Source organism: Dioscorea cayenensis, chromosome 19, assembly GCF_009730915.1.
Source record: "Dioscorea cayenensis subsp. rotundata cultivar TDr96_F1 chromosome 19, TDr96_F1_v2_PseudoChromosome.rev07_lg8_w22 25.fasta, whole genome shotgun sequence".
In the NCBI taxonomy this organism is placed as follows: domain Eukaryota; kingdom Viridiplantae; phylum Streptophyta; class Magnoliopsida; order Dioscoreales; family Dioscoreaceae; genus Dioscorea; species Dioscorea cayenensis.
In genome coordinates, this window is record NC_052489.1 from 25,844,529 (window position 1) to 25,867,836 (window position 23,308).

A 23,308-nucleotide genomic window follows, 5' to 3' on the forward strand; every position below is an offset into this window, starting at 1 on the left:
TTCAATGTAGAGGAGGGAAAGAACTTCACGAAAGATCATCATTAACATCATTAACATTCTAAACAAAACCTTGAAAAAAAAAAAACAATGATACCTGCAAACTAGAAATTCATGCCAAGATGTATACAGTAAACTCCAATTTATGTTAAACTGCAACATCTAAAAGCAAGAATAAGCATGATGCATGGGAAATAGAAATTTCAGAGATAAAAATTATAATCTCAGAAATGAAAAAGATTATCTGTATGCCAAATGAAAGAGGCCATCCATTCAAGATATCAAATCAAATGGTAAGAGAACAATAGTTTAGTTTCTTGTTGGAACTTTTATAACATATATAGTGACCAACATCGATCCAAACTATTTAACAAGCCTCACATTAGCATAGCAAAAAGGCTAAACAAGTATGCACCTAAGGCCTACATGATGAACTGTTAACAGACAGCAGTAATCTATCAAAATAGATGATCTAATTAACAAAATGTTAAGTGTAAGAATCATGTAAATCTATGTTGGACTTGTCTGCTTTAAAGAAAGAAAAAGAATTTTCTTGGTACTCCACAAAACCAGCATCAATTCTTCGAGTTCAAAGCAGCTTTAATATGTTCTTCTAAGCTTTTGGCCTGGCTCAACAAATTTTGAGCTGCCTGACTTGCTTTATTTAATTTCAACTCCACTCCCTCCCTCAATTTATCCAAATTTGACTTGAAACTAAGCATCCTACTCCTCTGATATTCAAGTCTGGTTATTGCTGGATGATCTAGTAAAGTGGCATGCATCTTCTTGTATTCCTCTTCATAAGCCGCCTCCATTGTCTTAAACACTAGCTTAATCAAGGAAAAATCATCAATCTTTACACTTAGAATTCTTGCATGCATTACTTTCAATTCATGCAGCATATCAGCTGCCATCTTTCTTTCAATTCCAAGATTCGCACGCATTCTTTCTTTCAGAGAATTCAGCCTCTCCTCAGAACTAAGATTTTCAGTTTCTGCAGAAATGTCCTTGTGTGCCGCATTGAGATTCTCTGGATTGTCTTCAACAATACTTAGAACTTCATTTCTCAAGTTTTCCAGCTCCATTTGCAGGGCTTCAACCTCTTGCAGCAAAACAGCCTTGCTTACATTTGCACCTGCAGGTGGTTGTGTATCACTAGATGAGCCTTCCATTTCGTTGTCCACACTGTTTAACAGCAAACAGATAACAATTTTCTTGGATGTTGAAAAAAAACTTTGTTGTTTCAGATCAACCAAGAACTATAAATTGAAGAACTAATGAAGGAATGAAGTATTTATTCCAACAACTCTAAGGGCTTCCTTAAAAAATCGGAGTAGTTTGGGTCATTTTTTTTTTTTCTTTTTTCAGAAAAACCCAACATTTTAAAACTTTACTCCTTTTTGTAAGGGTTGGACAATAACTAAAGTCTGTGTCATTATTTACAAAAAGCGCCTAGTAATTTCAAAATGTCATTTTTGATTTTGTTAGGGGTGTTCTCATAAAAGTTCACATGTCGTCCAATGTCAATGCCATTTTGTTTTTGAAAATCCCCCCTTGTTTATTAATAATTATTTGGAAAATTAGTTTGTAAAAATTTCTAAAAAAGTATGTTTTTTTACGACAAACACCCTCTATTATATTATTATTATTATAAAATTTACAACATAACTTGACAGCAGCTCATTCATCACCTGCATTCGAATCTGGGTTGATTTCTCGTCTGTTCATACTTCCTCCGGATCGGAAAAAGGAGAAAGGCCAGCCTTCTCTCCTTCGTCTTGGCTCCAGCGACTCCATCCTATAGGGGCGCAAGGAGATGCTCAAATTCCTCAAAGGTGTCGTTGCCGGATCCGGCGCTGGCGTCAAGGACCTCCCCTATACCATCGGCGAGCCATACTCCACCGCATGGGGCTCCTGGACTCACTACCGTGGCACCTCCAAGGTCCCCTCTTTATCACCCTAATTACTCCTTGTTTTTCTTTTCATTCAATTATGTTCTGGATTTAATGAAAGATCTTGGAGTTTGAATTGCTCGGAGCCTCCCGGATCTTGATCATTAGCCCAGCCTTTGATCTTGTATCAGTTTATATTCTGCAAAATTTGGATTTTATGGATGGCATAAATTGGATGATGTAGGGAGTAGTCCCTCCAGATGTACATCTGTTAGATCTTTTCATGGTTTCTTGATTTGTTTATGATGGATATGGTTGGGATCCTGATTCCCTCTTGATCCTTGAATGCAGCCCAAACCTGGTTTAAGATGCTATAAGGTTCTTGTGTCCTTTCTAGTTTGAGGTATCTACACTTCTTGTTCCGATCCCAGATGCATATTTCCTCCCAGCTCACTATGTTTCAAGAGAAAATGTTTGGAGAATAAATTTTCAAGAAATTTTTGGAGAATAAACACAAACAGTTTGGAAGGAAAACAATATAAAAGAAATTATCAAGAAAATTGGGAGCTAACAAAACCGTCTGACCTGAAATGTTCTTTTTTTTCTGTTTTTGATAAATATGTTTCCATCTTCTGCTATATGTGATTTGTTACAGCAGAAGGGATGACATAAAAGCAAGAGAGAGGATGGAAACATGAGTTAATGAAAATATTAAGGTTTCCCCTTTTTTCTTTTTCTTTTCTCATTATTGTAGGTCTAAACGAGCAATTTATTCTCAGAAAATTCTTATATTAAATTCCTAGAATATGCTAACACTATATGCATTTATTGTTTAAAGATCTTCTTCTTCTTATTATTTTGCATTTTACGCTTGAAGTTCACTTTTTCTCAACCTTTTAATTGATTGACAGCTAAATTTGTGATAGTTTGGTGCATCTTGTGTTCATGAAATAAGAAACCATGCTGGTTGGATTTGCTATGTCTATTTGGTTAGATTTTGGATGAGAAATGCTCTGCAATAATTGTTTGCATTTTTGCTTGTTTTTACCAGGATGATGGGTCGGCTGTTTCCATATTTTCTCTTTCAGGGAGTAATGCTCAAGATGGCCACTTGTCTGCTGGTCGCAATTGTGTTAAACGATTACGTACTGTAAGTTACCAAATTCTTGAATTTTGACTGGTTACAGTTACAACTCTTGTCTAAGACATTCCCTGCATAATTAGTGAATAATACAGCTTACCTACATACATTACTCGGTTTTCCATTGTCTGTCCCCTTCTCATTTTTCTTCCCTTTGTTTTTGCCATTGTGCCTTTCTTATGTTTGTTTTCAAATCCATTTTACTCTTATTGTAGTCTGTGCTTTTTATCAATTTCTACCCTTTAGGAAAAAAAAACTTGTGTATCTTCAACTGTTTTATGTTTCTTATATTCAAGTAGATATAAGTACGTAGTGTATCTTTTTCTAGGGAAATGATTTGTTACATGTATCTTCACCTAAATTGTTTAGTTAATACCTTATAATCTGAATGTAAAACTTATGTAATTAAAGAAATACATGAAAAACTTCTAGTATTATTTACTTAAAAAGCTTTTACTTGCATGTGATGAAAAGTTTTGGTGTTGGATCTTTACCTTCCAAGTCAGGTTGTCAAACTGTCACATTTACGTAAGAAAGAAATTGGTTGCCAAGTTTGTCATTCTTATTGCATAATCAAACAGAAAGCAGGATTACTTGAGATGGTTGTCTCATCAATTTTGACACTTTGAGGGTTCATTCTTTCCATTTCCCATTTAAAGTACATTTTACTCAGATTGACTGAATGCATGTCCTTGCTTTTTTCACTCTCTTAAACATTGTTAAGAAACTTTAGCTTATGTTGTGCAGGTCAGACATCCAAATATCTTATCCTACCTTCATAGTACGGAGACTGAAGCTTTTGATGGGTCCTCCACCAAAATTACAATTTATATTGTAACTGAGCCTGTTATGCCACTCTCTGAAAAGATAAAGGAACTAAAATTGGAAGGTACACAGAGGTATATGTACTATCTTTTGGGTGTTTCTATTGTACTCAGGTGCTTCCTACTAACATTTGCAATTGCAGTTCTCTGTAAAATGTATCTGGAAGGCTGTTTTGCACCCTCTAATATCTTTTCTATGCATGCTAGCTTTCTGAGATCTTGTGACTGATCACTGCCTTCTCTGCGTTATTCACCTGTCACTTCTTCTTTGCTTTTGAACTTGCTCATTGATTGCCTAAAAGATAAGATTGTCATTGCAACTGCATGATAATGTAGTGTTGCTATTTCTCATTGAACCTTAAGCGGTATCTTTAGCATGTGATGTAGCTGATAAACCTGTTTTAAACTTTTTGAGTTTGTTTGATTTAGAATCCAAGTTTGGAATCAATCATTAATTTTATCATCTTAATGTATGCTCTTAGTAGTTATGACTATCTACTTCATGGTATGCCTAATGTTTAATGCAGGGATGAGTATTATGCATGGGGACTCCATCAAATCTCTAAAGCTGTGAGCTTTTTAAATAATGACTGCAAACTTGTACGGAATTCCTCTCCAAGACTCCGATGCGACATCTGATTCCATTTAGTACTGGCTTTTCAAAACATAATTGTTAATATGGCATGTGTACTCTCCAATATCTTTGTTAATTCATCTTGTCTGTTGATGTTTTGTATTATAATTGGGCATATGAGGAAATATAGTAGGCACTGAAATGATCAGAAATTCAGCCAAAAATGGATAAGAGAATGAAAACCAGTTTATCTAGATCCATGGTAGATCAGATATGACAAAAAATAAAGTATTATAAAGACTTCCAAATTGTTTATTGCTACTTTTGATATTTGCCAGCAAATGTTTAAGTTCTTAGCAAACTCTGCAGCCTCTGTTGACATTGTCACTATTACAAAATCATCATTGTAGCAGTATGTGATCAGCTATATTAGTTAAACATAAATTTGATGGATGATTGCATGATATAGGTGTCATTTTACATGCTTTTATTTTTGGACAATCACTTATGAAAATCTAAAATGGAGAGAAGATGCTAATGAGAGAATGAAAGAGTTATGTTGCGACATATGCGCAACTTCAAATTTAAGAATGTCACTTGTACAACCCAATTATTCTAAACAGATTGATTTGCAAGAAAACCTTTTTTTTTGTTATTATTTTCTGTGGTACATTCATGTCAAATTTCCAGTACATGCTGATGAGCATTGTTTCTGTTGAACTGTACCTTGTTGTCAACCAAATTAATTATGTTATTCTTGTAGCATATTGCTGACAAGATGGGATCACCATGTCGTTTAAAAGTATGCACTGACAATCTATAACCTCAGGTCCACGGTAATGTGTGCTTGGCCAGTGTCGTTGTAACACAAACATTGGACTGGAAGCTGCATGCCTTTGATGTCCTCTCAGAGTTTGATCAGAATAATGAAGCTTCAAACAGGCCAATGCTGGTATCTATTCTCTTAATGCATGCTTGTTCCTTTCCTGTGGTCCTTTTCCTTTTTATTGTTTAATTTTGATTCACAATAGTTATCAAGTTTCTACCATTATATTTAGTTATCATGATATTTTATTCATGTTAGAATATTCAAGAGGCTCTTTGAGCCAATATTTTGATTGATTTCAAAATGACAAGTTAGTATTATAGAATGAGATTTCATAGAAGAAATCTTTATCATTTTACAGCCTTCTGTGTGCATAACACCAGCTCTCAAATAGCGTTGTTTTTACACGGTGAAGAACATTTCAACACACCTAAGAAAGTTAGAAGGTACTATGCATTATTGGTCCTCCCACTGGTGGTAAATGAAATTGTTAATCACCCTCTAAGTTCTGCTTGAAACCATGTTAATGCTACTGAACATTTTTCGAGTGGGGAGTTGTTTTTGTGTAATATGAAAGGATGAAAAATGAATTCTTATACTCACAAGTTTCTTTGAAATTATTAGTTGAAGGTAAAACTTATCCTGATTTTGGTTGGCGTCAATATGGTAAGATGCAAGCCGCTCATCATACGTAGGCATAGCAACCAAGTTTTTGATTCCTTTTTCGTTTGTAATAACTTCAAATGTCCAAGACACACGTGTGTTATCGCGTGCCTACACTGTAGGCCCACCTAAGAATTTTTGGTGAGATATGGAATTTGTTGAATATGGATGGAAAGCTTGATCGCTTGGAATATTGTAATTCACTATTGGCATTAGCCATTAGTGTAGCATCCCTATGAGTGTTCATTTAATATACACCTTTTAGACAACTTTTTTTCATTTGACAATTCAACGCCCAATTATAAATGAGGGTGTCAAGATCATCTATCTGCTGGAGTTATTTCTTTATAAAAATAGTGAGTATTTCATACTTATTGTTTATTATGTTATGGGATCTTGCACCCCTATATATTCTATGCAAAGGCCTGCATACTATATTCTCTACAGGTAATTTTAATGAGTTTCTTTTGCTTTATTTCATATATTTGTCATATGCTTTGTGCATTTTGCTTGGTCACAAAAAAGTGATATCTCAGCTTCTCATTCCTTTTCATCTTGCTTGCTCACAAAATGGTGATATCTTGACTTCACATACTTTTCATTTTGGAAATTAATTCAGCAATTTGAGTGGCTTGTGGGGTCACAATACAAACCTATGGAGTTAGCAAAGTCAGACTGGGCTGCAATTAGAAAATCACCTCCATGGGCTATTGATTCATGGGGGCTGGGTGAGTTGTTCTATTATTGTGTTTCTTAATTATACTGTATTTTTCCTCAATCTTGAGGCCGTTTTTACGACCGCAATTCTATGGCCACCATATGCTGTCTTAGATTTTTGTTCTGTTTTCTAATTGTATCTTGCAAGAACTTGGCTAACAATTCTCATCTAATAAAAGCTGTGTGGATTAAGTTTATGCGCTGTATATATATATATATATATATATATATATCAGAGGCATAATGTTCTTTCATTTCCGAACATCATCAACCATGCTTCTCGAGTGGGGTTGTTTTAATTGAAATCTTGAGGTTTTGGGAAACTAAGTAAGAGTTCCCAGTAGGCTTATCTATAACAAAACATTCATTTAACTACTAAACAAGCTGAAGTTTTGTTTCCATGTATTGTAAATTCTTTTATTTGTTATGGATGTATTTTATCATTTTGCGGTATTGGTGTTGGCTAATGGTTTTAAAATGTTTTATCAGGCTGCTTAATTTATGAGCTCTTTACTGGTTTGAAGTTAACCAAAACAGAGGAGCTACGTAATACAGCTCACATTCCAAAGGTTATTCCTCCTCATTTACTGCAATGACTTAGTGATACATGTTTAATGATTTTATAGTTAATGTTTTTCTGCTATGCTCTCTCTCTCTCTCTCTCTCTCTCTCTCTCTCTCTCTCTCTTTTTATATATATATATATATATATAAGCCAATTATCTGCACTATTAATAAATCTGATGTCCATGTGTTTGTCTGCAATATGGTTCATATATATATATATATGAGTAGCTTAATGATATTAATAAATCTAAAATCCATATCTCAATTGCCATTAGTTGAATAAAATAATCTTCTAAACTCGCTTTTAATTCTTTGTATTTTATAAAGAATGTTTGCATTTTGCTAAATGAGCCATATGATCGTTTGCAATTATTCATTTTTTGTCTCACAGTCTTTGCTTCCAGATTATCAGAGACTTTTGAGTTCTATGCCTTCACGCAGATTAAATTCTTCAAAGCTAGATAACAGTGGTAAGAGTTATATGCTATCTTTTGTTGAGTACTTATATCAAACTCTCTTTATTCATAATGGGAAAACTTATTTCTTGTGATTTAGTGCTGAATGGTCCAAGCATATACCTATTACTCCTGTAAATTTCCTTTGGTCGTTGTTTGGTTGGGGGATATCCTGGAGATCCTAGGTTAGCCATCCCACCACATCCAACCAAGCACCCCAAGTTGGGTTAAAGTTCATCTCACCTGTTTTTTTTATAAGATTTAATAATTTAAATAAATTTAAATAGTAAGCAATTTAAAAATATTAATATTTGTGAACACCCATCATTAATTAAACCAATCCTTTTGATCTCGGCATATTTATTTTAATTAATATTAATTAAGTGAAAGTTTGATCAACTTCAGGTAGAAGTTTCCCACCAAAAACAAATTCAATCAATTTATTGCAACCCAAACCAAACAAGACTTAGATTCTGTTTCATGTTCATAATTTATCTATAGTATCAGTTTTTTTTAGAATAATAATAAATTTTATGTACTAATTATCATTTCTTATAAGGAGATGGGTAGATATAACAACAATGGAGCATAATTTCTAGAGGTATGTGGGGTTTAGGAGACCAAGTCAAGCATAGAATTTATGAAAGTATTTGGAAAATAGTCAAAATACTTACCTTATAAAATCCTGAACATCTTTGTCTTTGATATGACTTGTGATTCTACTTTATATGTGGCCATTATGTGGATGGTACGGCAAAATCCGATGCAATTTTCTCTTGGATTGATCTTTCCATGGTAGATTCCTTATTTGTCTTGGCTCTTACTTTCTGATTAAGTCTGGGAAGAAAGAGTAATAAAGTGATGGTGAAACTATCCTCAGTATACAAATAATAACCGCTGGGTATCCTCATTTGACGCTGGGTAATCTGGTTAGCTGTGTTTTTCCTATGATGGTTGTTAATATTCATTCTGATCTGCAATGTTAAAATCACTCCCCTCCATCCCCCTCCACCATCACCCTGGGCGTTTCTTTCAGGACCTTGGTTTGTCACATGAGTCTGAATTTCATATTACATGCGATTCCACCAGTTGACTGGAGACTTTATTATTGGTATATCGATAGGTCCAGTACGGATTGGGAAAAAACCAGAAGCAAAAAAATTCCCTTTTGTTTGATCTCCTCTTACTGATGGTCTAAAATATTCACAATTACTAATTCATATTTTTTTTTTCAGAATACTTTCAAAATAAATTAGTTGAAACCATACAGTTCATGGAAGTATTGAACTTAAAAGACAGTGTTGAGAAAGACGCCTTTTTCCGTAAGCTGCCAAACTTAGCTGAGCAGCTTCCCCGGCAGATAGTGTTGAAAAAGGTATATGAAATCTGCCTTTTAATGTGTTTATTCTGACACAATCTCTTTACACGCTCTGTATCTTCTTGTTATAGTTGCTTCCATTGTTGGCTTCTGCCCTAGAATTTGGGTCAGCTACTGCTCTTGCCTTAACAGCTTTGTTGAAACTGGGTTCCTGGCTTTCAACTGATGAATTCAATGCCAAGGTAATGTTAGCTCTTTATCATCAATTTCTGTTTTAGCTAGAGTCAGTGCTGCTATTTCCCTAGTTGACAGCAATTTAGTACTGATTCACACTAAATATTTCCTGGGTTTTGATAGTTATTGCCAGCTATTGTGAAACTTTTTGCCTCTAATGACCGAGCAATTCGAGTTGGACTTTTGCAACATATAGATCAATTTGGAGAATCATTAACAGCCCAAATTGTAGATGAGCAGGTATGTTATTGATTGCGACCATCTCCATAGCAATTTTGAATCTTTTATCCTCATTGTCTCGTTTTGATTTTTTCCCTGGGTGACGTACTTTTGCAATTCTAATATATGTGAGAAACCTTTTAATAGGTTTTCCCTCATGTTGCCACTGGTTTTTCTGATACATCTGCCTTTCTTCGAGAACTGACACTGAAGTCCATGCTTGTTTTAGCACCAAAGGTATGCAACTTCATCAAAGATCTAAGTTAACTGGTGTATTCCCTTCAAAGATCTGAGTTTACTGATGTCTTCCCTTCAATTTTTCTGGACCAATTAGTTTTTGATGGTCCAAAAAATACTTTAGAAATTTGCAATTCTCATCTAGAAAATGTAACTTTCATTCATGTCTCCAACTTTACCACATTTAAATTATTGGCCATCATGTTTGAGTTTCTTTTGTTTTAAAATTGGCTTGTTAGGCTGAAGTAAAAATGGCACTTTAAGATCCATTTCTCCTAATTAAAATACATTATTTGTAATTAAATTATATATACTTTTTTAATTAGTGATTTGTTTATTGATAGTTAATTATTATATGTGTGTTTTTGTAAAGCTGTTTCTCAACATTGAAGTTTTTCCTGCACTACAGTTGTCCCAGCGTACAATTTCAGGATCTCTGTTGAAGTATCTGTCGAAGTTACAGGTATATTTTATACTTTCTCCATCAAACCTGAGAAATCCTTTTGTTTTTGTATATTCTGTTTCCATCATGCATGCTCTATTGGTGGTCTAATGATGGTTTGTAGTCTTTATATTGGCAATATACATTTATGCTTATGTGCTTAGGTGATTTAACAGTTTATGTGATCATCATGTATACAGGTGGATGAAGAACCAGCTATTAGGACAAACACCACAATCCTTCTTGGGAATATAGCAAGCTATTTGAATGAAGGGGTCAGTTTTCAAGCTGTGATTATGGTCATTGTTAAGAAATGTCTATATTATGTTTTCAGCTATATAGCGTAAGGATTTTCAGACAAATGTCATCCATAATTTATATGCTTATAATTCTGGAACGGCAAACCATTTTGGGCTTTCAGAACTGTGGCCTTATGTATCTATTTTTCTGTGACCTGCTCATGCCAATGGTTTATGTTGATTAATGCATGATACAGACTAGGAAAAGAGTATTGATCAACGCGTTCACTGTGCGTGCATTAAGAGACAATTTTTCTCCAGCACGAGCTGCAGGTATTCAACCTTCCTAGTTCGTGAGCTTCACCACTTGGCTCCTTTTTTGTGGTGTCCCCATGTCTTGGATTAATTGTGTCTTCCTTTAAGTCATGTTATCAAGTGAAATAGATTTATATGTCACTGTTTATGTTGTTTAATTATTATCTGCATCATGCCATTATGGCAGGAATTATGGCTCTGACTGCTACGAGTTCATATTATGACATGACTGAAATAGCAACTCGCATCCTGCCGAACATTGTTGTACTTTCCATAGATCCAGACAGGTAAATTCACATGACTTTTTTCTTTTCAAGCTTAAGAACTAATGGAATCAATTGTTGTGTACGTTTTGGGCATGGAAGTTATATTGCCAGATAAGACTGGATGCAATAGATTGTGTTGTCTCACAAATCAAAGAAATAGGTATAATTGGTACATCCCATTCACATATATTTGAGTGGGGCCTCTATGATTTTGCCAGATATTTAATGCATCTCATGATCATGTATCTCAAAATGCATCAAATGCACTTCAATAAAGTTCTTTGGCAGACCCAATTAACATTGTGGTTTCATGAGGTATCTAAATGGCATAAATATGCATCTGTCTATGTGCCATTGACTTGTGAGCATATTTATAAGATAAAGGAATATAGCTACATATAAGGATTTTTGCATCATTATTTGTTAGTAAATTTACTCAATTTACCAGATGAGAAATATATATGATGTAAACTTATCTAGAGGATTTTTCACCTGTTTCTAGGGTTAGAAGAGGAATTCTAATGAACATATGTTATCACTTATTTGTTAATATTTTCTGAAACTCATACACAATACTCACCATATTTGACGGCATCTTTTTCTATACCGATTCAGTGGTGGAGGCAGAAAAAAGTATGTTTAGATTTTATTTTATTTTTAAATTGAAATGGAAAAAGTATGTTTTAATTTACCATTTATTATTTTCTGATAAGTATTGAATTAATTGCTTCCTGATTTTGTTGTTCTCCAGTTTAGCTTTGATCTACCATTGAAAGCATCGTTCTTTTATTTTTCTAGAAGAGGTTAGAAGATTATTAATTTAACAATAGCCACAAAAATGCTGTTGATGTCTTCATTTTTTTTTTTTGTTATGAAATTTCAGATGAGCATGAGTATTGAGAACATCTACAAATAGCGTAAGTAGGGAGAAAAAACTCTTCAGTGTTTGCTTCTTTAAATTAAAAAAAATCTATGTTTTAGTCCTTAGAAAGAACTGATAATAGTTCTGTTATATCACAGTTGAACAACACATGCATTTATCCATAAAGCTATTTTACCATCTTGGGCATGATATACTAAAGGATGGGTTGTCCAGGGAATATGGCAACATAAGCCATTCTTGCTTATGTTTTTTTGATAAGGTGATGCAAATTTCTCCCAGTTTCTCCAGGTTTGGGGTGAACACATTTTGTCATTGAGGATGAGAAGAGGAGAGTGGTAGAAGAAGTCAAGATAGGGGAGAAATGCAGTTTAGAAAATTTAGTGGAAAATTAATTTGAAAAGTTAGGATCTTATCTGTATTTTTTTTCTTGGTGTAGAGGACACTTAGGACAGGTGGTCAAGTGATGGAGGATTAATTCATCATAGACATTTTTTTAGTACATTTTTGGAGACCTAATGTCGGTTTTAATTCTGTGAAGTCAGCCTTACAAATTTTAATTTTAGTATTTATTAATTTGCCTGTATAAAAATAAAAATCTGGTTAAAGTAATATGTGCCATTTTCAATCAAACAATTTATTTATCAAATTTGTTTGTGTAATTTTAAGTATTTCTGTGCGTTAAAGATTCATTCTTTCCACCTTTATAAATTCAAGTGTCCTTCTTCAGTGATGTAAGAACAAAGGCGTTTCAGGCTATTGATCAATTTTTGCTTATAGCAAAGCAATATCATGAAAAGGTAGGCACCTGTTACTTTATTTTTTTTTTGTTTTGAATTCTCCACCAAGTTTCCTCTTTTTTTTTTTCTTTTGTGAATTGCAAAATTTAGATGTTCTATTATATAGATTGGAGATAGCTTTTAGTGGCTTTTTACCTCTTTCCATCTTTTTAAAGTTGCATGATAGTGTACAACAACATCTTACTGTTTTATATTTTTTCTTTTGTGAATTGCAAAATTTAGATGTTCTATTATATAGATTGGAGATAGCTTTTAGTGGCTTTTTACCTCTTTCCATCTTTTTAAAGTTGCATGATAGTGTACAACAACATCTTACTGTTTCATATATGCTGTCAGCAGGTGTGCTTAGTAAAGCTGTCCAAACATGTTATTCTTATTTATGCCCATTCTGATTTTGAATTATAGCCCTATGATAACATTCTAAGAGTAATTCATATGATGCTTTAGTTTCCTGTTTGACTTAATGTTTGCTCTTAAAATCAAGAGTAATATAAGATGCAGTGGTTCATTCTCAAGTTCAGGTCTTGTTTAAGCAGTACTGTTGTTAATTAGGAGCATTTCATGCACATGTATTTATTTATTATGCATGAATTTCTGAAAGATTTCATATACTTTTGAGTATTAAGTTACAGTGCAGTAGTGAATTTCTATATATAATGATTCTGGTTGATTATTTTATTTATTTAGTTATTTTTGGTCTTACTGTATTCATATTTTATGCACTTTTTCTTTGGTTAGCTTAATACTGGAGATACCAGTGGAAGTGCAAATGATGGAGCATCATTAATACCTGGAAATGCCAGTCTACTTGGGTGAGTCTGATCATCCCTCATTATTTGTTATCCATGAATTTATGAGGCAACTGTGAAAATAGTAATAATAATTAATAATAATAATAATAATAATAATAATAATAATTATTATTATTATTATAACAAACTACTATATTTTACTGGATCTTCCACAACCCTACATCCTTAAACAGAAAATTGGCATGAAAAAAAAAATTCAGAAACTCAGTTGCAAACATTCAAGCAGTCATGCTGTTGTTTACACATTAATTCTCTATAGTATTGTTTCAATGGTGTTACCTGGCTAAATTTCACACCTTATGTTGTTTATATAATTGATTGATTTTGAATAGTTGAAGTCTTGTGAACTAGAATTAATGCTTGCTAACAAAATTATTTGTATGACCCTTCTATGAAAGAAAACTTTGTGATATTATGATAAAAAGCTCATAATTAATATGGTCTCTAGTTTAAGGCAACAAAGAATGCCTGGGTTGTATGTCGTAGGCATTTGTCCTTCAAAGCTCCAGGTTTCGTTCTTAGGTATCATGTTGGTTGTAAATCCTTCTTTACATCTGGGGCAGGTTAACAAATCGGATGAAAAAAAGTAGCTATATTAGTTCCAATATATGTTAGGTCAGGTCTCCTTATGTAACAAACAATTTTCTAGAATCAATGTTTACTTCCATTGATTTATGATACAGTAATAATCAGATAACCAACTAAATTGTGTGCAGGTGGGCCATGAGTTCTTTGACACTGAAGGGAAAAGCTTCTGAACATGCTCCAGTTGCATCTGCAAATTCTAATACACCCATTTCTGCCTCAAATAACAGTTCAGGTGCTTGTTTAAATGTTTCCATTACAGTAATGCATTCTTTCAGAGTGTAACTTAATTTTTACCTCTTTTTTTTTTATGTGATATAAATAATAGTTATAATTTTATGCACCAATTTTTGCCTTGGTTAAGGTAGATAATTCTCTAAGTTTTGGAAAAGGGTAGGTTCATTCTACAATGATTGCATCCCTAAGTATGACGACTCTAAAAAAAAACGTGATGGCAAATTTAAGAGGTCTCTCTTTTCTTTTAGAAGTATGTATTTCTATTCATCTTAACATTTCATACAAGTTCTCCCTTCAATAAATTCTTATTAAATGCTCAGACAGTGTCGGCAGTGTCCATGTGAAATTAGTACCCAGTAGTTCTTGTGTGCGTGAACTGTCAGTTAGGACATAACATCATAGGTGCAATGCCCAGTTATAAATGAGCTGAACTTGAGCAAGTTGGTTTGAGCTGATAGAACTGAGCTCAAACTTAAGCTTAGTGAGCCTCATTATCACAACTGCTCCAGCGGTCAGGTTTGCTGAGGCTGTCATGGTGTGTGGGTGTGTATACGAGCCATATTAAAATAAAATTTAGTATATGGTGCATTTATATAATACAGAATGCTAAACCCCTTTGTTAATGAAACTTGCAAATGAGTAATTCAATGAATTATTATAAATTATTAACAAAAATAAATTGTTTTTATAAATATTATACAACTACAACCAAACTATATTTATAATTATATGTATTTTTAATGGAGCCTTATTGAGCTATATCAAACAATCCAAGGTGTGTTTTGAGTTCAGTCTGTTTACTTATAGAGCTTGAAATCTTGGCTGAAGTTTGGGTTGATTATAATTGGAAAAACTTGAATGAGCAAGACCTGAGACCCTCATTTGATTGGTGTAATGTAGTAGGAGTTTCTGAAACAGAGATTAATAAATTATTTTCATGGATATTAACATTGTAACTGAGCCAAGTTATGTGTTGCAGTGATAGGGTCTAGCAGTAAAAATATACACTACCATATAGGCCTCTATTAAAGTGAACGTACGTGTATATCAAATAAGCTTCTCAGTTAATCATATTGACAAGGTAAAATGCATTCAAGATTCAGACGCCTCATTGTGTCCTTTTTATTGAAGTCAATTTCCACTGACACTGACAATCTGGGGCATTGGAATTCCAAATTGAAGACTTTTAGGCATCCATATTGAGTTAGTTGAGTTATACTAACATTTTGTCAATGTCAATGCTCAGCCAGAGCAGGTCAATTTTAGCACACTAGATTGAAATTAGGGTCTGGCTCCTCTAATATTATCGATTGAAAACATTTAATTTTTTAGGCCTTCATGACTTCATTGGTTTTCCCATTTTGTGTAATGAATGATGTTTTTGCATTTGAGGAATGTTCTTTAGAATCTTAATAGATTGGTTTCTTAGCTTCAAGATTTTACTAGATTTTTTTTTTAAATTTCTGGATTGTCAGAAGATAGTAGAGTTTTTTGGTATAAGAGGCATATTCCATGTTAAGGTTACTTTTGTTGATCCATTTGACTTCTCTCTTGTTTTGACTAGAAGCAATTTGGTTTTTGTGAATGTTTCCTTTTATTGATTAGCCTGTACTTTTGATGAAAATGTTATGTCATTAGATTGTAATGAGGTTATGCAAGCCATACACTTTAACCTTTTGTTCTTATGTCATTTTTATTATAGATACTCAAAACAACATAGTGCCTGTGAGTTCCAGCAGTGACCCACTTGATCAGCCTAGCCCTCCATCTCCAACATCTGTTGATGGTTGGGGTGAACTTGAAAATGGGCTTCATGAAGATCATGATAGTGATAAGGAAGGATGGGATGACATTGATCCACTTGAGGAGCAGAAGCCACCTCCATCACTTGCAAGCATACAAGCTGCTCAAAAGAGGCCGGTCTTGCAACCAAAGCGATGTAAGTTCATATAAAATTCTAATCCTAATAATTGTCCTGGATATGTATTGCAGCTTTGTGGATGTTTTTGATATATCTGGTGAAATGTTTTGTCCTCTCTCTCAATGGGCTGACAATATATCAAATAACTTTCTGAATTTACTTAAGTATACAATATTCATTGTCCTGGCCATTAGTTTTTGGTGACTTTTCCGATTTCACTTCTTCGCAGCTACAACCTCAGCAAAACCTAAAACTACTTTGAAGACATCAAATGCGGAAGATGATGATTTGTGGGGTTCTATTTCTGCACCAGAACCAAAAACTGCTGCAAAATCACTGAATGTCAAGCCTGCATCTTCACAGAATGACGATGATCTTTGGGACACTATTGCTGCACCACCGCCAAAATCAGCCTCCAAGCCTCTGACTGCAAAGTCCAGTGCGGCTTTTGATGACAATGACCCTTGGGCAGCCATTGCTGCTCCTCCTCCGACCACGAAAGCCAAGCCATTGTCTTTAGGCAGAGGCCGTGGAGCGAAACCTGCTGTCCAAAAACTAGGCGCACAGCGAATCGATAGGACTTCCTCTTCTGGAATGTAAATTTGTCCCAAAACTTATGTTGAGAGAGACACACTCTTTAAGAGAAGGTATAGGTTTTTTGTTATTGCCTCCAAATTGGGCAACCTCTGTAATATTCTTTCAAAACATCTATTATGATCATTAATTGTATGGGTGTATTTTAGGTTTCTCAAAGATACTCATCGACCTTTTTTGAGGAAAGGTGTAATTTTATGTTTGGTGTGAAAAATGTTCAATAAATAGTTGGATTTTGGAATATACTTGGGAGAACTTTGATAAATCCTTCTCTTTGTTAGGTGTGTATGTTTGCATTTTAACTGTAGCAAAGATGGTTAAAGTTAAAAGGGCAATTCTGATGTGACGTGAACTTTCAAAGTCATCCGAGGATGTCATATGTGCACTTGGGCCAGCCTGAAACGTAATTGATGTTAATTTCTTCAATTAATATCTGTGAGTGTTTATTAGTAAAATTATTAGTGTTAAATAATAAGTTTTTAATTCTATAAAATTTACAAATAAAGTTGTAATTTGTCATCAATTTTTAAATTTTTTTTTATCATTACTTACTGTTTATATTTTGAAAATAGAAAGTTTTCCTTCTCTGATAAAGGTAAGCCAGTACCAGCAGCCCAAATTTCGCATCGGAGTTGTTGGCTGAAAGGATGATGATACGTGTCAAAATCTAGTCCGTGAGATTTTAATCTTTCTCTCGTAGAATTCGTACCGTATTATATAAATTCATAAACAAGGCCTAGATTTCCTTCCTTCTCTTTCTCCATTCGACTCTTCTCTTGTTGTTTGCTAGGGTTTCTCTGCCCTTCCGTTGATCTCCTCTCGCTCTTCTCCCTCGATCGTATTTTTGGATCGATCTATCATTTTCTTTTCTGCTGTTCTTTGAGGTTTCGCCGCGTTGAATCCATGGAAAAGGAGCTCCTTGACACTTTCGCGGCCGTCAAAAAGGCGGCCGATGCTGCCGCTGGCGATGGTAGCCCCGCTGCGGCCGATCGCTGTGTCGATGCGCTTAATGAGCTTAGAAGGATTCCTGTTACCATGAAGGATCTCGTGAACACGCAGGTGCTTACTAATTTCTCTTTTACTTCAATCCGATTAAAGTTCATTTTTTTTGGTCTATTTATTGGTTAATTTTGATTGTAATTTCTTGCGGTGTTTGGTTTTCCTAGAAACTCTGAAAGAAAAGGGTTCTGTTATTATGATTGTCATGCTCATCTAATCAAGATGAGTTTTTGGATCTGATAAAAGGAAAATTTCTTGAAAATTTCTTGTTATCTAATGATAATTTTTCCTGCGATGGTCGATGATCCATGTATGTTGGTTCCGAATAAGTATCTCCTGATTTTCTCTCTTCCTGTTATTTTCAATTGTGTGTATTTCTGTTTGATGTGTGGTTTTATTTTGGGTCCCGGTGGATGGTAGGAAAGGTAAAGCTCAACTCTTGCTGGGAGAGCAAGCAAGTGTCTCTACTTTCAGATGCATCACTTTAGATTCCTTCTTGCTTTTTGGTAACCTTTTTAGAATATATATATATATATATATATATATATATTTTACTTGCAAGTTTATTGCTTTCTCTCCATACATTCATGGGCAATGTTGTGCATTTTCTTTATTTAATCTTACATTTCTATGGTGGAATCTTGTTGAAAATTAGTTTACCAATAATGAAGTTTTTTTGGTGGTTAGATGAAGTGACAGCTTTAACAAATCAAGACTAGTCCTTTTTGATACATGAATATGATATATTTTTCTACTTGCTCTTGAGACAGTCTATTTGCGTACATTCATTTTTTTATTTTTTTGTGACAAATGACTATTGATTTTACGTTAAAGTCGTACATTGCCTTTTTGTACAAGATTGTTTTGTTGTCATTTTATATAGAGTCATGATGGAAGGAGTTAACTAGATAAGAGTATTATGCGCTAATTGACTCTTTGTATCATATCTATTGCCTCTGAACTGGTTGAGCTTGTATAAGAGCTTACATTATCCTTTTATGGATTTTTTGAGCATATCATGCCATTTTTGTCTCAATCTTCTGTTTGGGCTGCCTTCAGTTTATAAAATTTTTAGATGTTTTCATACCTGTCTCTTGTCTATCTTTTATGTTCTTTTTAATTTGAATATGTTTCGGTGTTATATCATTGGAACACTTGATGATTCCACACCTGAATTGCTTTCATGCACTTGCTTGTTTTGAATTATTGAGTGACAACGGGGAAATTGAATTTTTTAAATCACAAATGCAAACTCATAGCATCAAACATAGATGAAAAGGGTATGCTTTTATAGGGCATTGCTAATTTTATCAGCAAGTTATATTTTAAAAAAAAATACATGCTGTTCATGAGCATTAGTAATTTTTTGTTCATCATGTGGCACATCTTGGAACCAAAGTATAAGTTGCATGACATACCTTTAAGGACCACCTGCAGTTGAAATGCGATATTATAACAACTTCGAGCCTTCAAATGTCCAAATATCAGGTACATAATAGAACTTTTTGGGATAACCGAAATAAATGTTACATACCATCTACTTTAGAATTATTAGAGAATTAAAAACTGAAGTTTGATTACTTCAAACATGCAAATATGATGGATATGCATAGGACATCCCTCTTTGTCGTTTAATATTGATGGACAGTTTTTGTTCTGGCTGGCAAGTCTCTGCATGTGTTATATCAGTGTGTTGATTTGATTTTAGGTATTTTTCAGGAACAACAAGAAGTTGTTGAACAATAAATGATTTGACTCTTGGATTCCTTGATTATTCTGAGACTGGATTCTTCTAATCCAATTTTCCAATTTGCTTTTACAATAAATTTTGTAGTTTTTTTTTAAAAATTTGGAATATGTGATGGTTCTTTTTGGCAAATGAATTTTTTTGTATTGTATCTTATATTTTGCTTTGGCACATACTGTGAAAACATGACCTTCTCATACCTTGTTCTTGCAAAGTTGCAGTTTTATTGTCTTCCTCTTCAAGAAATTTTTTCATTTATATTGCAAATACTTTGAGTCACTGCACACCTATTTTGACGTATTTTTCTCTCTCCAGTATGCTTACATGATCCATTTTTATTTGGAAATTTTGTATTTATCCTTTTTTTTTCTTTGTCATGTTGATGGAAGCTTATTTACCCACTATTACCTAGAAATCTTAAAGAGGTATACAAAAAAAATTTGCCACAAATCTGACACTGTGTTAGGGTCAGAAACATTTTGTGTCACATTGTAAGCCTTCAGTGAAATTAGGTTGGCTGATTTATGTGGTTAATTGGTAACCAGTAAGTTTGGTCCCGCCACACGTTTTCTCTTATTTTTTTTCCTGTTAAATATGTTAATGAATATGTGAGTATGGGTTACATTGGAGCATCTGTATGTTAAAACTGCAAGGTTGTCCTGAAACTTTTACATGTCGTTTTAGTGGGAATTAATTTTCATTGTTCTTTTTATTGTGAGCACAAGACGAACAGAGTTTCAAAAAGTTATTTTTAGGAACTGTTCTGGCTAGATATTAAAGTTTTTGTTGTTTCTCTAGTCACAATATTTTAAGCAAGCAGTTGGAAGGTCATACCTGCCTGCAAGATGGGTGAAATTTCTTTAAAGTGGGCTTTCCTCTAAAATTGCATATTGTTTCCATACATGTTTTTCCTTGATAATTCTTGCCTTATTAATTTGGATATTACTGTGAATCTGTTCTAATATTTGCCTTCTACAAGTGCCTTTTGAAATGGAAGCAATGACATCCTGTTGGTCATTTTCATTGAACATAAAAGGTTATCTTAGATTTCATATGCTTTTATTGTTGTGCTTGCATGTTTTTGCTTGCACGCGCACAATGTGGAATTGTTGTTGCTCGTTTTTGCTCCTGCTATGTTTGTGAAAGTGATCCTCTTTCTCACATGTTCTCCATTACATGTTCAGGTTGGCAAACGCCTTCGTGCTCTCAAAAAACATCCGAATGCAAGGATTCAAGCTGTTGCTACTGATGTATTGGAGTACTGGAAAACCAAAGTTATTGAAGAATCAAGTGATAAGAAACTTGGTGTTTCAGATAATAAGAATGATTCAAGAACTGAAGCCAAGCCTGAAAGATCAGAGCAGAGGAAGGATGTGAAGACTTCAAATGCTGCAACCGTGAAAGCTGATATGTCTTCAAAATCAGAAGGTAAGGCAGAAAAGACTACAAAGCCGGGGCCTATTAAAACCGAGAAGAATGCCAGGAGCGCAGTTGAACAAGCAAATGATGGTGAAAGAACACCGATTGGTGAGAAACATGCTTCTGTTGCAAAGAAGCCGTTACCATCCACTGTTGAACCTCCGAGGCTCACGAAGATGATCAAATGCAATGACCCTCAGCGTGATAAGGTTCGGGATCTTCTGGCCCAGTCGTTTGCAAAAGTTTCTGACGAGACCACCAAGAGCAATCGGGAGGAAGTGAGAAACATTCTGGATGAAGTAGATGCTTGTGATCCCATCCGTGTAGCGGTTACAGTAGAGTCTGTGTTGTTTGAAAAGTTGGGCCACTTCAACGGCGCCCAGAGAGTGAAACTTCGATCTATAATGTTCAATCTGAGGGATGATAAAAACCCTGATCTGAGAAGAAGAGTTCTCATCGGCGATGTTAAACCAGAGAGACTGATTGATATGCCAGCTGAAGAGATGGCCAGTGATGAGCGGAAACTCTCGAACAAACAGATCAAAGAGAAGGCTTTGTTCGAATGTGAGCGTGCAGGAGCTCCAAAAGCTTCAACTGATCAGTTTAAATGCGGTCGCTGCGGGCAGAGGCAGACAACATACTATCAATTACAAACTCGGAGTGCAGATGAACCCATGACAACCTTTGTTACCTGTGTGAACTGCAATAATCATTGGAAGTTCTGTTAATTGCTCTTTTGACAGGGTAGGTAGCAATCTTCTTTATTGGGTATTTTCTTTCTTTTTTTTTCTTGCTCTTTTTGTTAGAAATTCAGATTTATGAACTAGTTTTTGTTGTAATTCCCTTTGCTCCTTGTGGACAAACAGTTGGAGGATTTAATTGGAAGTCAAATTTAAGATTTTCAAAATGTTTAATGTTATCTTTAAGATGGGCAAATTTTTGCATGATACCATTGTTTATTGTATTGCTGCAATATTGATTATAAGATGACATTGATAATCTGGTCCTGTTGTTCAACGAGTGCACTATGCACCGTGCTAGATTATTTAAAAAGTTGTAAAACAAAGAACTTAGCCTAGTAAATGGCTCTATGAATAACTCTTCTTTCTTTGAAATTATTTTAGTATGTTACTATAACTCTGCTATTAAATTGAAAATAATAAAATTTGAATTTATTCAGAAAGGATAATTAAAGGCCATTTTGTGTATACCTCTATGAGATTTTCTTTGTTTTGCATGACATTTAAATTTCATTATATTTACACATGACTCCTCCAAGGCTTTGTATTCTTAAAACCCATGACATTAGGTAAAAGCCTCTAACTCATAGTTAAGATTGATTTTAGCCAATTTTGTGTAGTATTTTAGTTATCTCCACACAAATAAAACCATGAGAGACTTTTCTTTAAGATGAAGGGCTTTTCTCAAAGTGAGAGTGAAGGGCTTCTATAGTTTTTTTCAATAAATTTTTAAATTAAAAAAATCTAAACATTAGGTTTAAGTCATATACACTTGTAAGTAGATTACTATTTTTTAAAAATGTTTATTTACAGCTATTGAATGATGATCCAACAGCTATTATTTATATAGATACTGTACAGATTTATTGTTCATGATTACTATGCATGATTGTATAATATTATTTGATACTGTTTATCACTGTTTATGAATAAATTTTAACTCTCTGGATGATGGAACACCTCTAGATTTTAAAAAATTTATATATATTTTGTTTGCCTCCTTTCAATCTTACTAATCTAAAGATTATATACCAAAAAAACAGTTTAAGGAGTTGTGTAAGATTATGGAAAGTCAATGAGGTTTCCAAAAATAAATAAATAAATAAAATCTTAATTAATTAGTGAACAAATCAATAAGTCTAATCAACAAAATTTGTATTTAATTTTTTTTAAAAAAAAAAAAGATAAACCACGGTAGCATTAGCATACTGGCATTAAAAACAAATTAGGCAAAATTTGAATTTAATTAATGTTAATAAACTAAGTTTAAAATAAAAAAGGAACAAAACGGGGGCTGAATCATATTCATATTAATATATATATATATATATATATATATATATATATATATATATATATATATGGGAAAACATCATCTAGGAACGTTTTTAGATTTTAAATCTATGGATGTTTTTAAATCTAAGCCGTTGGATTATCCGATGGTTGATTGATTATATAAACATTGTACACTTTTTTACTGATCACTGTACAACACTGTAGAACGCGGTTTCTACAGTTCATAATGATAAGAGCCGTCAGATTTTCATCCGATGATTACTATGGACATTCCTAGATTTGAAATACAGGGATGTCCCTAGATGATGGGTTATATATATATATATATATATATATATATATATATAGATTGT

The 23,308-nt window shown here is 33.8% G+C and overlaps 2 protein-coding genes across 3 annotated transcripts; both read left to right on the forward strand.

Moving 5' to 3' along the window:
* The first annotated feature begins 1,681 nt into the window (after positions 1-1,681).
* Positions 1,682-16,842, forward strand: LOC120283362 (probable inactive serine/threonine-protein kinase scy1). Of its 2 annotated transcripts, XM_039290030.1 has the most exons (21): positions 1,682-1,939; positions 2,941-3,039; positions 3,778-3,929; positions 4,382-4,454; positions 5,258-5,380; positions 6,537-6,645; positions 7,124-7,203; positions 7,592-7,670; positions 8,891-9,030; positions 9,105-9,215; positions 9,331-9,447; positions 9,574-9,663; positions 10,073-10,126; positions 10,306-10,380; positions 10,602-10,677; positions 10,847-10,946; positions 12,536-12,605; positions 13,344-13,417; positions 14,134-14,237; positions 15,942-16,178; positions 16,390-16,842. In XM_039290030.1, the coding sequence occupies exons 1-21, from the start codon at positions 1,814-1,816 to the stop codon at positions 16,758-16,760; spliced, it is 2,460 nt and encodes an 819-aa protein (XP_039145964.1). In that variant the 5' UTR covers positions 1,682-1,813; the 3' UTR covers positions 16,761-16,842. The 2 variants fall into 2 exon arrangements, with proteins under 2 accessions (XP_039145964.1, XP_039145965.1); XM_039290031.1 differs by lacking the exons at positions 1,682-1,939; positions 2,941-3,039; positions 3,778-3,929; positions 4,382-4,454 and adding an exon at positions 4,457-4,535.
* A 658-nt stretch (positions 16,843-17,500) lies between these two features.
* Positions 17,501-21,818, forward strand: LOC120283347 (transcription elongation factor TFIIS). The gene is made up of 2 exons (XM_039290004.1): positions 17,501-17,813; positions 20,685-21,818. Exons 1-2 carry the CDS (start codon positions 17,658-17,660, stop codon positions 21,645-21,647), a joined length of 1,119 nt encoding a protein of 372 aa, XP_039145938.1. The 5' UTR covers positions 17,501-17,657; the 3' UTR covers positions 21,648-21,818.
* The last annotated feature ends 1,490 nt before the right edge of the window (positions 21,819-23,308 follow it).

Excerpts from the sequence above, each read along its gene's own strand:
- LOC120283362 (XM_039290030.1), top strand. The coding sequence starts at position 1,814 with ATGCTCAAATTCCTCAAAGGTGTCGTTGCCGGATCCGGCGCTGGCGTC. Across the intron at positions 9,031-9,104 it reads GGCAGATAGTGTTGAAAAAG|TTGCTTCCATTGTTGGCTTC; the intron begins GTATATGAAATC and ends TTCTTGTTATAG. Across the intron at positions 16,179-16,389 it reads GGTCTTGCAACCAAAGCGAT|CTACAACCTCAGCAAAACCT; the intron begins GTAAGTTCATAT and ends ACTTCTTCGCAG.
- LOC120283347 (XM_039290004.1), top strand. The coding sequence starts at position 17,658 with ATGGAAAAGGAGCTCCTTGACACTTTCGCGGCCGTCAAAAAGGCGGCC. Across the intron at positions 17,814-20,684 it reads AGGATCTCGTGAACACGCAG|GTTGGCAAACGCCTTCGTGC; the intron begins GTGCTTACTAAT and ends TTACATGTTCAG.